General features: G+C 41.9%; 1 protein-coding gene across 3 annotated transcripts in view; it reads left to right on the top strand.

The window, feature by feature from the left end:
- LOC112570695 (nephrocystin-1-like) overlaps positions 1-13,319 on the top strand; it is a 64,823-nt gene that overhangs the window by 14,545 nt on the left and 36,959 nt on the right. For all 3 annotated transcript variants that reach the window (XM_025249261.1, XM_025249262.1, XM_025249263.1), the window contains 4 exons: positions 1,107-1,198; positions 3,070-3,196; positions 4,885-5,128; positions 5,427-5,518. In XM_025249261.1, the coding sequence (XP_025105046.1) occupies positions 1,107-1,198; positions 3,070-3,196; positions 4,885-5,128; positions 5,427-5,518 (555 nt within the window). The remainder of the gene's footprint in view (positions 1-1,106; positions 1,199-3,069; positions 3,197-4,884; positions 5,129-5,426; positions 5,519-13,319) is intronic.

Below are 13,319 nucleotides of genomic sequence, written 5' to 3'. Positions count from 1 at the left end.
GAACCCCGAGTGCAGGGGTTAACTACTACGCTACTGAGCACCCCTTCTCTTTATCCCGTCTCAGCTCTATCCTTATATACCCCTTGCAGAGCTAAACTTTCTGTGATGCTCCTGTACACCCGCAGGAATTTGGAGTAAGAACCCTACCCAATCACTATTGAGCACCTTTTTTTGTGGTGCTCCAGCAGGTCCACATTGATATGTTTTGAGGTCCAAACTTAAACTAACAGCAAACACTGGCCTGTCAGTCACCCATCTACAGCACTAAAGACAAAATCTTCAAATTTGAAACCTGAGGTGATGCCTGCCATCTTGATTTCAAAGTTAGAGCCTCTGAGGAGTTCTAGCTTTGCTAGGCTAGCAGCTTTCTTCACCAACTCATAGTGGCCATTGCACAACGACTTCTGGCTCATGGATAGCTTTGGTTTTCTGGGTAGCTTTGCTAGGTTTGCAAAATACCCAAACAACTCATCTCATAGGGAGGTGGGAAGACGAAAGGGGTCAGCAAGTGAATAAATAGTCCAACAACTTAGTCATGGGGCAACCACTTGAGTCTTGCTTAGAAACTTTCATATTTTTCTACAGTATATTTCTTACTTCACCTAACCCTGATGCAAGATATCAATTTTATGTGTTTGAGTTTTTGGCAGTATGGTACAACTACTATCTTCCCATGAAATGATACATGCCAATATTTTTATATACATATATATATGCATTAGTTTGTAAGTTAAATTTTGAGTCATATGCATTCAGCAATACCACAGCAATTTTCTCTTTAAGCTTCTAAAAGTTGTTTACTCTCCCTTATTTGTCAAACAGGCTTTTGCTCAGCCATGCTAAAATCAGTAAAATGTAAAGTGCACCAAACTGTCATCATTTTGACCATAACAGCTGCTGAACAGATATTTTATTAAATTTATCAAAAATCAGTTTTGCAACTATGAGTTTGAGGCATTAACTAATGTAATGGAGTCTTTAGAGCACAATATGCTTTTGTCTTCAGTTTGATCATGATGACCATCCTATGGCCAGCTTTCACAATGACAAATAATACACTGCCATCATTGTTCGCTTGTTCCATGGATTATCTTCATGCATTTCAGAAAATTGAAACAGGAACAATTCAGAGATGTAAGAGTTGAAGAAGGAAAAAAAGGAGATGAGGATGAAGGTGAAGACAGTAATGGAAAAGAAGGTAAGATAATAAGATTGTATGACTTTTTTTTCTATTGTATGAAATATGTTTTTTCATGTTTGTCACAAACACTAGCCTTCATGTAGACGCCTGGACATTTTGCATGTTTTTCTACACAAAACAATTCTGCCTGTATATGTTTAATAATTTGAGCTAATAAAATTACAAAAAAAATGTTAAAAATAAAACACTAGTAAACATACATCAGTTAATCCTTGCTACTAAGTTTAGTTTATTCCTTGTTGCTCCTTTGAAGAGCATACAACCAGCCCGCGGACTCGGTTTTGGGCAGCCCCCTTCAGTGGGGCCCAGGTGGTTCCCATGTCCTTTGCCTCGCTCTCTTTCTTTCTTTTCCAAGTCTGCTTTGGTCTCCCAACTCTCCTCTTTCCCTGAGGGTTTCAGTCAAGTGCCTGCTTGACAATGGTGTCAGCTGGTTTGCGTAGGGTGTGTCCTTTCCAGCCCCATTCGCGCTTTTTGATATCTTGGCATTCTGGTTGGTTCTTTTCCACAGGCAGCTATTGGAGATCTTTTCAGGCCATCTGATTCCCAAAATGTGGCATAGGCATCGGTTGGTAAAGGTCTGCAGCTTGTTGTTGATGGTGTTTGTCACTCTCCAGGTTTCAGAACCGTGCAGTAGAACTTCTTTCACATTGGTGCAGGTCTTACTGCTGAAGAATAATGCTCGTGAGTTCCAGATGGGGTGTAGGCTGTTGAAAGCATTTACTACAAAAGGTTTAGTGAGTTTGCCATTGTGAATAACTTGGCAGGACGAGTCTTCGTACAACCCTTGGATGATGTTTATGAGCTTAGGGCTACCATCTAAGGTATGTTATTATTACTTATTAATGATATCTAATTTGAAAATCAGTCCTGAAAGAATGTTCCTTTTCTAGATGTTCAACTTAAGAATAATAAAGTGTAAAGTTTGGCACAACACTTCTTTCACTGTATCAACTGTCACTGAAGACTAATGTTCTATAAATCTAAATATATATTTTCCACACTCAACAACTTAAATTGTAAAAACAATTACACAAACAAAACACAACTGACGTCTCCGCTTTGGGACAGACGTTATACTTTAAATGATGCTGTCTCTGGGGGCGAGCGACCACACAACTCAATGTCACTGTCTCTGGGGATAAGTGACCTCACACACAATATGATGCTGTCTCTGGGGATGAGCGATCACGCTTCTCAACAGGTGAAACGCTCCCTCTTGGGTTCAGACGTTGTCTTCCTGGGTTGTGTACTCTAGGATACCAATAAACTGCGCCTATAACAGTTATAAATGAGAGCAAAATTACTTATACATATCTATTTAAAAGAATACATCCAAATTTCAATATATAAAAATCCCGAAATATACAAAATACAAATACCACACTTTCTAGGAAGATGCAGCATTCACTCCCCCACACGTAGTGTCTTGGCACTCACCATGTCTCTCTGGGAAGTAAAGTGTTGGCTAGCAACAATTTGAATCATCTTCCCTCTTTCTTGTTCAGCTATCTAAAGAAAAAAAGAACCCGGAGTAGTCATTCAGCAGGTGGGCTCAGCCACCTTCACTGTGTGGGCTGATAGCCTATGACAGATGTGTTCTTATGCAATACTTTTGGAGAGATACTGGTGCATATGTACACACAAAAAAACATGTGTGTGTGTGTATATATATTTATTTTTGATGGTAATTCAATAATAAAATATGTACAGCTTTAGGCATTTTGCTCGAGGAATCTTACATGATTTCAAATCTGTTATCACTTTGGCAACTTATTTACAAATTTTGTAGCACTTTCACGATTCGCACAGATTTATTTTGATGTCTTTGTGTTTATGGATACTGATTTGTGCATGTACATATATGATAGAGAATGACGATACTGAAGAAGATGAGGAGGATGAAGAAGATGAGCAGGATGAAGAAGATGAGGAGGATGAAGAAGATGAAGAGAATGAGGAATTTGAAGAAGAAACAGATATTAAGAAGCAAGTCAGGTAACACCACTGTTACATATCTTTCTTTAGCTTTGAACCTTTCTCTTATTGCCTGTAAGACTACAGAATAAATTCCAACATTATATAATGCTTAAATATTCATTGTGTTCCATTTAAAATTTAAGAACAGAGTATGGTAGGATGCTCAGTCATTTCATGTCATTAGCTCTCCCACAAATCCTGTGTCTGTAGAAATCAAAAGGAAAGAGAGTGACATGATACATGCAGACTTGTTTCCCCTCAGGGTGATCAACATAAAATATTTCAGGAAAAAAATCTCAGGAAAAACCTGTAGTCTTCAGAGCAAGGGCCAATTTTTATGCCAATTTCACTGTTTTCTCTCAATATATGTGATGTTCTACAAAATATGTAAAATAATTCAGTAGTCTTTAAGTAACTGTATATAATGTTATTTAAGTGCGAACTGTTTGGATCTATTGACTGGATTCCACTCCGCTATGTTTCACTCGCTTCAGCAACGACCTTGAGCTGAATTGAATAAGCTGAAGTGATGATCACTTTTTTGCAGTTTCAAATAATAACATTTCTTCATATTCTCATATTCTTAAGTTCAATATCTTCACAATATTCTCCTAATTTCACTAACTTTATTCTCTGGAGTCGCTACCGTTACATCTACAGTCATCACCCTTTACTGCCGGAACGTAGCAAGCCTTTGCACTGTTTTTTCTTCTACATCTTTGTTACTGTTTTATGATCTTGTTCTACATATTTTTTTTTTCTTACTATTTTGTGGTCTTGATCAGCACAATGAGTCCACCTTTGGCTGAGATATTGTGGTTTATAAATTTCCACATTATTATTATCATAACTTTAGATTCAAATTATTCTTTCATACACATCTTTCTTCATTACTACTAATCTCTACTAGCAGTTCTCTTCTTTCACAAACCAGACTGTTTCTTAAATTTACCATCATCTACATTTATCATCTGCAGGTTTTTTCCCTAAATTTATATACAAATATCCTGTTTTTTCCTCAAATCATTACCTGCTAATATCCATACAACAGCGTGACATTCAAAATAGTAGTGACCAAGTGTCCTCACAAACTGTAAGATACAGCTAACTCTAGGAAGACATATTCTAACAGTTTTGTTCTTCTGTGACTGGTTTTTAAGTTACCCTGTACTCTAAACTGATGAGATTTTTTTTCTTTCTACAGCAGCCTCCACTCGGACACTAAACCTGATTTCACCTTATTTATTTTCTGTGTAAAATTAATCAGATAACAGTATCACATTTCCTAAAATTTGATAAAACAACCAATAAAGCATAACTTTTAGATTCCAAAAGTAACAACCAGATAGTGCAAGCAGGTAGTACCATGTCATCTGACGTAGCTAACAGAAACCAAAATCATTCTAGATCTGGCTTTTCTTATATTTGTTTGTTTATGTGTATAGTTATTCTTCCTGAATCCACACAGATGAATTGTAACTGTAGTAAAAGTATAAATTAAGTAAAATAAAACAACCTATAGTTAATTCCAACAGAAAAGAACTGTAGAGATTACATATGACAATCATTTTAGTCATTAAATTAAAGGAAATGGCTTGATCTTTATATTTGTTTTGGTTGTATTCATCTGTATGAACATGGATATGTGTACATTAGGCCTCTGATTTTGAAAATTTTAATTGGTATCTGGTCACTGTTTCCAACAGCCCTGCCAAAGTACCAAGACAATCTGATGAGAAAGAAGAGGAGGAGGAAAAAAAGGAGGAAGAGGAAGAAGAAGAGGAGGAGGAGGAGGAAGAAGAGGAGGAGGAAGAAGAGGAGGAGGAAGAAGAAGAGGAGGAGGAGGAAAAAGAAGAGAGGAAAACACAGGAAACAAACGAGGTTGCACCTAAAAATGTAGGGAAAGCTAACATTAAAGAAAAGAGAAAGGATCCTTTGGTAAAAGAGGCTGTGAGTCCCCAATATTGCTTTTTCTTCTTGCCATATAGCAATTAGTTCAGTTCCTTGTGTTCGTATGTCTGTGTGGCTTTCTCATTTTTCTATATATCTGTTTTAGATGGATGTATGGAAATGTCACAATACAAAATGACAGAGTGATACATTAGACTGGCACCTTTTTCAGCAACTTTGTCAACCAAGAAGAGACTGTAATTTTGTGTCCTGTCTTTGCACTTATTACCTTTTAATATGAATGTTCTTAGTGTCAGAGTGACACATCTGAACAAAAAGGAAAACTTTGTAATTTCAGCGACATCAGTTCATCACTGTGGACGACTATGAAGGAGAGGAAGGGGATCTTAGCTTCAAAAGAGGAGAGGTGATCACCGTCATTGAAACACGGTTTGTTCTTTATTTATAAGTCTTTTGATACTTCATAAGTTATTTTATCCTGCCTTGTTTAAAGGACAGCACTGCTATTGTGTTATTTATTAGGTTTTGTTTTACTTTAATTTTTATTTAGCAGTTTTTCTGTTGTTTCCTCATGATCCAGCATTTACTGAAACTGGTTTTAAAACATAGTATAAGTTTCAAGTTGATCTTCAAAGTTCAATCCTCATGGTGCATTTTATAACATAAAAAAAAATTTAAAAAAGAGATGAAGTACTCGCAAATTAGTTAAGAGTCAGATTAAAAAGTAACTTACAGAAACCAACCACAACATATGTTCATATTTGTAACATATGTGAATCTGAGTAAAGTATAAGAATATTGTTTGTAAACCAATTGTATTCCAAGAAATGGGCAGTCAAACAACCCTACACCCATGAAGGAAAAAGTCAGAAACTACCAGTTCACTTTGATGGTCAATAAGGTTAGGGTTATAAGCATCCTCTGCTGTTAAACATTCAATGCGTCTTTCATATATTTGTAAAGGGCAGGTAAGCCAGCGTTTGTTAGGGACCTGCTGATTGCCTGGGCTTAAAGTGCCTAATTGCTCAGGCCGTACAGCGGCATCGCGGCAAGTCTGGCCTTCCGATAGGCATATAAGGGCAGAGCTCTGACGAGAGGAGGGGAGTGAGAGACCTCATAGTCATAAAAGAGAAAGCTCAGAGCATCGGCAGAGGAAGAAAGAGAGCACAGACACGAGACAGAGAAGAATCTACCCCTAACTTGTAGCATCTCTGATGATGCAACGCAGCCGTGGCCATTGTACAAGCCCATGGATTAAAGGGTCGTACAACTGCTGACTGTTCCTGCCTTTGTTCAAGTGTATTGGAAGTTTGTTGCCATCTCAACACAATCCCACCACTTGGCCACATCATTTGGTGCTGTGAGCAGGATCAGTGTCACCAGAGAAGTGCACGATGGCTGCAGAAGGCGACAGCACAGTAGAGGCTCTACAAACATAGCAGCTATTTCGCCTTCAAAAGTTTGTCGGAGGACCAACTCAGTGTGTCGACAAGTTTGAAACAAAGGTACAGTTGGAAGTTTGTTGCTGTCTCACCACAACCCCACCACTTGACTACACATAGACTGTTTCTAAAGTCATTTGAGGGACTGTCAGGCACTCATGCTGCAAGAACTGGACAGCTAAGCCATGTTTGCTGGTTGGGGGTTGTTGGGTTAAAGGTGGCATCCCAGGATGGGATGTCCTAGATGTGTTAAATAGGAACCAGGTCAGGTGAACATGGGCTGCTGAACTTGCTGCTGCTGCAGTCACCACACAAACATGATGAGGTGTTGCATTATCATTTTGCCAGTATTGTGGTCATTGACGTCGTTGGCCAGTACCTGAGGGAGCAGAATCATAGCAGAAAATAGTATGCTATCCTCCCATTCCATAGAATGGAGAAAGCATGCTCTACCCAAGCCTTAAGCACTAGCACTAGAGGCACAAAGTACATACTCCAGCAAGTGCCACAAATGAGATTGAGGGACAATAGCAGTGTTTTAGCACAATTGTGCTTAAGCTTACATTTATATTTTTTTCTCATGTTTTCTTTTGCATTCCAGGCATCATGCTTGTCAGACTTTCTGTGGTTAATGAAAGGACTGTTTTCTCCATTATGTCCCAAAGTTTTTCTTCCAGTATGGCTCCCTGAGGCCACAGCTCTGTTCATGTCTGTGTAGTAGGCAGAGCTGCAGGACATTCCAGAGGTCTGAGCCTATCTCGCATGGGCACTTCAGTTTTCAATGGATGACATCCTTAGGTCGTACAAGTGTGTATGCAGTTAGCAGTGTGCAGGGGGAAGATAATGGTCTGCTAGTGGCATTTCAGACCAACCATTTCGCCCTCTGATGGTGGGTTGTGTTCACTTTTTCTCTGGCCCATGAAATAGTGTTTTAGACCTTGCTTCACTCTAGGGGATTGCTTGCTTTGTTTGCTTCAGAAAGTTGCCAGACCTTACAAGTTTATGTGACACCTTGTTTCCTGACAAGCTGCAGTGTGAAGGGATTCGCTGATCAGCCACCCTCGTGTGGAGCTAGGTGTCCCATTGTTCAGCATCTTGGAGGGGCCATCACTCTTCTGGGGTGTTTGTAGTAATGTTGCTGTGTGTGGTCGCGTGTCAGCTGTTTTGCCAGGTGTTTGAAGCTCAATCTCTTTAGTTTGTTCTTCAACCTCTAAAAGCTGTTGGTGGACAGGATGGGAGGGAAGGCTTTGTAGGCTCTTGTGTTGGACCAGAAACTTCTCCTCTTGTCTCTGGTCAAGAGAGTCGAGTCTTGTGGTGGTCTCCAGGAAGTGGATGGATGTAAGTCTTTAGTCAACCTGTGATGATTTGTATTCTTGCATTTTGCACTTTGTCTGTCTGGCTTGTGTTGTTCTTTGCTGGCATTGCCCAGCGGAAGAGCTGTACTCCATCATGGGGTGGACATTACCTATGTACATATTTGAGGATGGTGCTTCTGGCTCCCCACTTAGTTTCAGAAGTTTATTCATCAGGTACAGTCACTATGTGCCCCATCTTTCTACCTCCTCAATGTGTGGATCCCACGTAAGCCTATTGTCTGGTGTGATGCCAGGGTAGGCGGGCATCTCTTCTTAGGATAACTCTTGGCTGTGAAACGCTTTAAGGTCTCTTTTGTATTTGCGAAGGAGAAGAGAGTGGCAACTGTCGTCAGGTTGTTGATAGTGACACACTAGTCCAGCGGTTCTCAACCTTTTACTCCCCCCCCCCCCCCCCCGACGAACAAAGGTACTTCCGCGCGCCCCCCTTAGCCAGCAATGTAAGCTAATTTCACTAATACCGGTATAAGAAACTTAAAAAATGACCACCTTCGCGCCCCCCTTGTAAGCACCGTTTGAGAACCGCGGCACTAGTCCATTTCCTATCTAGAATGTGAGGTTGCAGTTTGGCAGAACTTGGAGGCATTCCACATTGCAAAATTATCAGCATGAAGTGCTGTAGAGATGTGTCTGAAGAGGTTGTTGGTGATGTTATGGGAAAAGTAAGATGGTTGGTTGTCCTGTATTGAAATTGAGCAACAAAGCATAAGTCCCAGGCACCTATGTCATTGTCAATGGCTCGTTTCAGGTCCTGAATCTACGGTGCCAACCTCTCCAAGAAACTGAGTCTTTGGAGTCAAAGATATTACGAATGAAGAACTTCTTTTACAGTTTGTACAACAAATTCCACTTGCAAATTCCACTCAAAGAGGCGACACTCCAGATAAACAATCAGCGACACACACTAAGACTACTATAGCGACTCCAGCCTCTTCAACAGCAACACACTCCTAAACTCTGACCACATCGACACGATCTGACTAAAGGCGACACACACGTGACACAACAATTAAGCTCTCAGCGACACATGCCCACAGTAGCTTTCACAACTGTCTACTGTCTCAACTCTACTTTAACACTCTCTCTCTCTCACCGCTTATATACAATTTTCAAAAGTTATCTAGAAACATTCAGAATCTACTCGCTATACATGCGCTCTCTCGCACCGAACATTCCAGGTACCAAGGCTTAGGGCAGTCATACTCCCTCAAGCACTTGCTAGAAAGGTCTAGGTGGCTCTAGTCAAAGCCGCCCAGCCGTCACCGCTAGGTCAAGTGAAATCTAATACCGCATCAAAGTGCTGTTGGCATCGGGCGACACCTTGCACAGACTGTTACCACATTTAACTCATAACAGATGTCATTGATGAATATGATGAAGAAGGTGGAGCACCTTAGACTGCTGTTTAACATGACCCTTACAATGGATGACCGAGGAAATGACCCAGTTGCAGTGCAGTTTTCTTCAGGAGACAGTCCTGCCAGAGGTGTCACAGATCTAGTCAGAGTGCTAGGACTAAGCTGCGCACGTGCACTGATGAAAAGGTGCGAATGATGGAAGTCTCTGGAATGCGTGTGTCTTTGATGTTAAAAAAAAAAAAATAAGGTGTGCCGGGAGAGGAGAGAGGAGGAGAGATTTGAGCAAGAGCAAAAGGGCAAGATCGAAGACGAGAAATTGGACGTTTAATTGTAAGTAGAAGATATTGTGTTATTGGAAGTGAAGAGCCATTGCCTAGACAGGAGGCAGTGAGCTTAACTGGTTTATAAGGAATTCTGCATTTTGTGGATGTGTTATTTGAAGTGAAGAGCCATTGCCGAGACAGTGTATCTAAAGGAATAGTATAGAGAAACTGAAGAACGCGTTACAGTCTGCGTTTATGTTAACTCTACGTATGAACGGCCAGCAATTGCGTTATTGACTGTTACTACTTTGAGGAAATAGATCGTAGTTAGGACTTTATTATTATTATTTACGTTATTTTGTTTTGCTTAGTAAACATAGGCAAATGATTGTGTTTATTTATGTGAAAGAACACGTAGGTAATTGTCTGACCCCGCAAGTGTGTTTGAAACGGGAGTGAGCAAGAGACACTACATGGTGTCGTGACAATTCATTTGGTGACCCAGACGTGATTTGTCTGTTGCGGGTCTGTCAGCGTCGTGAAGACGTTGTCGCATTTGTTTTATAGAGATTCGTAGAATAGAAATAGAGTTAGAATGGCTGGTCGGGAAGAAATTGCGGTGGATATTGCAACCTATAAGGAGGAAGGAAAAACAACAGGACTGGAAGGTGACGCTTTGACAAAATATATACAAATATATACTACAGTGCATAGACATGAGCAACGCTTAGCACGAGTAGCAGAGAAAGAGAAAGCAGAGAGAGAAGAGAGACTAGAGGAAGCAGAGAGAGAAGAAGAGCCGAAAAAGAGAATTCTAGCTAGAAAAGCTTCGGTTAGAAAACGGTGGAAGGACAATTAACCACGACAGTAAACCCGGCCGTGGAGGTTGTAATCCCCAGGACTCACCCCAACGCTTCCACTTTTTAAAGAGAAACTCGATGACATAGACTCATTTCTCTATAGTTTCGAAACGAATGCTAACGCCTTCACCTTTCTGCCATCCTTCAGGGCGAGTCTCTCAAGACTATCATGCGCTTTGCATACAAGGATTCGTCAAATACGACAAAAGGAAGCAAGAATTACTAGCGAAATTTCAGTATATCGAAGAAGGGTACAGAGAGAGATTCCGGACAGTGTGGCCTCAGACGGATGATTCGGTTGGTCAGCCTGGCCGATAGGTGGATTTCCGTAGCCAACATACCGAAAGACTACGATCATTTAAAGGACTTGATCCTGCGTGAACAATTTTTATCAAAGTGTCTCTAAGGATTTAGCCGTTTTCCTGCGAGAGAGGGACTTACATCCGAAGCTTTGGCAGAACATGCTGAGTGCTACCGCATTGCACATCCGAATAACTCTGACTCAATAAGTCTCTGGCGAGGAGCGAAACTTCCATGTTTGCCAACGTGGACTACAGCTCCCCACCTTCATCTCTTTCTACACGGGTGCAGAGAGATAGACGCCCGGCAACACCCCCTAAGAAACAGAACTACAGGATTCCTTATTCCTACAGAGATGATCGAAGACACATTCCACCCATTCCAAACAATTCCTCGTCCCCAACACATCAGATGGGACAGGATGACCCCAGCCATCCATCACCCTGAACACCTCCAAGGCAATGTTACAATTGTCAACGATATGGCCACTATTGTCACTACTATAGGGCCCAGGACCCCAAACCCAGTAAAGATATCCAAAGAGAAAAGAACCCCTCCCCAGCGGTACACGGACGTTTCGCCGACGGACGTTTCGCCGCCGGACGTTTCGGAGCCGGACGTTTTGTCGACCGGACGTTTCGCCGCCGGACGTTTTGTCGACCGGACGTTTCGCCGCCGGACGTTTCGGAGTCGGACGTTTTGCCGACCGGCGTTTCGCCGCCGGACGTTTCGGCGCGGGGCACTTCATTTCGGCATTTCGCGCGGGACCTTTAGCCGAAGTCAAGTGTGTGACGCCCCTTAGCTCACACATTTCTCTCGCCATTGTATCAATGTATCAGTGAACTCTCTCTCACTATCCCTCCTCATGTGAACCGTTAGCTCACACATTTCTCTCGCCATTGTATCAATGTTTTTTCTCAAAGCTGTTGCGCATAATCTGTGACAATCAAAGTGAACTGTCTGTGAAGTCTGTGTGTAAAATTTGTTTGAAATAAAGAATTATTGTGTAATCTAGTAGTTACTTTCATTCTTTGAGAAGTAAGTAAGCTCTCTCTCTCTCTGACATAATGCGGCGAAACGCCGGTCGGCAAAACGTCCGACTCCGAAACGTCCGGTGGCGAAACGTTCAGTCGGCAAAACGTCCGGCGGTGAAACGTCCGTCGGCAAAACGTCCGCACACGTCCCCAGCGAGTGTCGCTGTTGTGTGATCAGCCTCAAACAGACAAGAAAAGCGACAAGTACATCGAAATCATGGAAAAGTTAAAATGGAAGCAAACCTCGGATTCTTCTGTAGATGTAATTATGTCCACTACAGGAGTGGAAACACTTGGGTTACCTTGGAAATGACAGGGTGTTCTACTCTCAGCTCTAACTTCTCCACTACGTAATTCCTGCAGTTCTCATGACTTAATGAGTACTCTGTTTAAAGGCACATAAACTCTTTCATACACAAAAATATGTTATTTACACTTGCATTTCTACTCAGATTTTACACACCTTTTCACCTGCGGTTATTATTGTACATTAGTGGTGATAAAAAGAATAACGTGTTCAGAACCTTGACTCAGCAAGAAATTACATTCATTCCTTCACACAGCAAGTATTTCTGCGTCTCACTCCTTAAGCGTCTTAACTGGGAATGCCCAAAACTCAATTCACTAAAAATATGTTGTGAAGACTTCGCTCACTCACTCAGTTACATAACTCTATTTTGTAAGCCCCTTAACAAACTGCCCGTTCGCTTTCGCCTGCAAATTCTGGAGCGTCGCGGCGTATTTGTCGACCGCCTCATCACGTCGCTGTCGGCAATTGTAGAAACCGTGTGCGGACGTTTTGCCGACGGACGTTTCACCGACGGACGTTTTGCCGACCGGACGTTTCGCCGCCGGATGTTTCGGAGTCGGACGTTTTGCCGACCGGCGTTTCGCCGCATTATGTCAGAGAGAGAGAGAGAGCTTACTTCTCAAAGAATGAAAGTAACTACTAGATTACACAATAATTCTTTATTTCAAACAAATTTTACACACAGACTTCACAGACAGTTCACTTTGATTGTCACAGATTATGCGCAACAGCTTTGAGAAAAAACATTGATACAATGGCGAGAGAAATGTGTGAGCTAACGGTTCACATGAGGAGGGATAGTGAGAGAGAGAGTTCACTGATACATTGATACAATGGCGAGAGAAATGTGTGAGCTAAGGGGCGTCACACACTTGACTTCGGCTAAAGGTCCCGCGCGAAATGCCGAAATGAAGTGCCCCGCGCCGAAACGTCCGGCGGCGAAACGCCGGTCGGCAAAACGTCCGACTCCGAAACGTCCGGTCGACAAAACGTCCGGCTCCGAAACGTCCGTCGGCGAAACGTCCGTGTACCGTAGAAACTGGCAATGATGTCAACATCTTTCCGTTCGCCGTACGCTTTCACTAGGACACCCAAGATCTTTCTCGGCGTATCTATTGCGTCATGCGGGAGCATCAAAACTCGATGTCTGGCAGGTCCCTCCAGCGCGCTCAAGATGTAACCACAAGCTCCATTCTGAGACATCAGGTTTATGGCGAGAGCTAACTCGACCTCTCTTTCAATCTCGTCGACACTCGTTGCTCCACCGGCAAACTACTGAAAGCGGAATAA

The sequence above is a fragment of the Pomacea canaliculata genome, linkage group LG8 (assembly GCF_003073045.1).
Source record: "Pomacea canaliculata isolate SZHN2017 linkage group LG8, ASM307304v1, whole genome shotgun sequence".
Classification (NCBI taxonomy): Eukaryota; Metazoa; Mollusca; class Gastropoda; order Architaenioglossa; family Ampullariidae; genus Pomacea; species Pomacea canaliculata.
The sequence above is the reverse complement of the archived record's forward strand: the minus strand, read 5'-3'. Positions and strand labels throughout refer to the sequence as shown.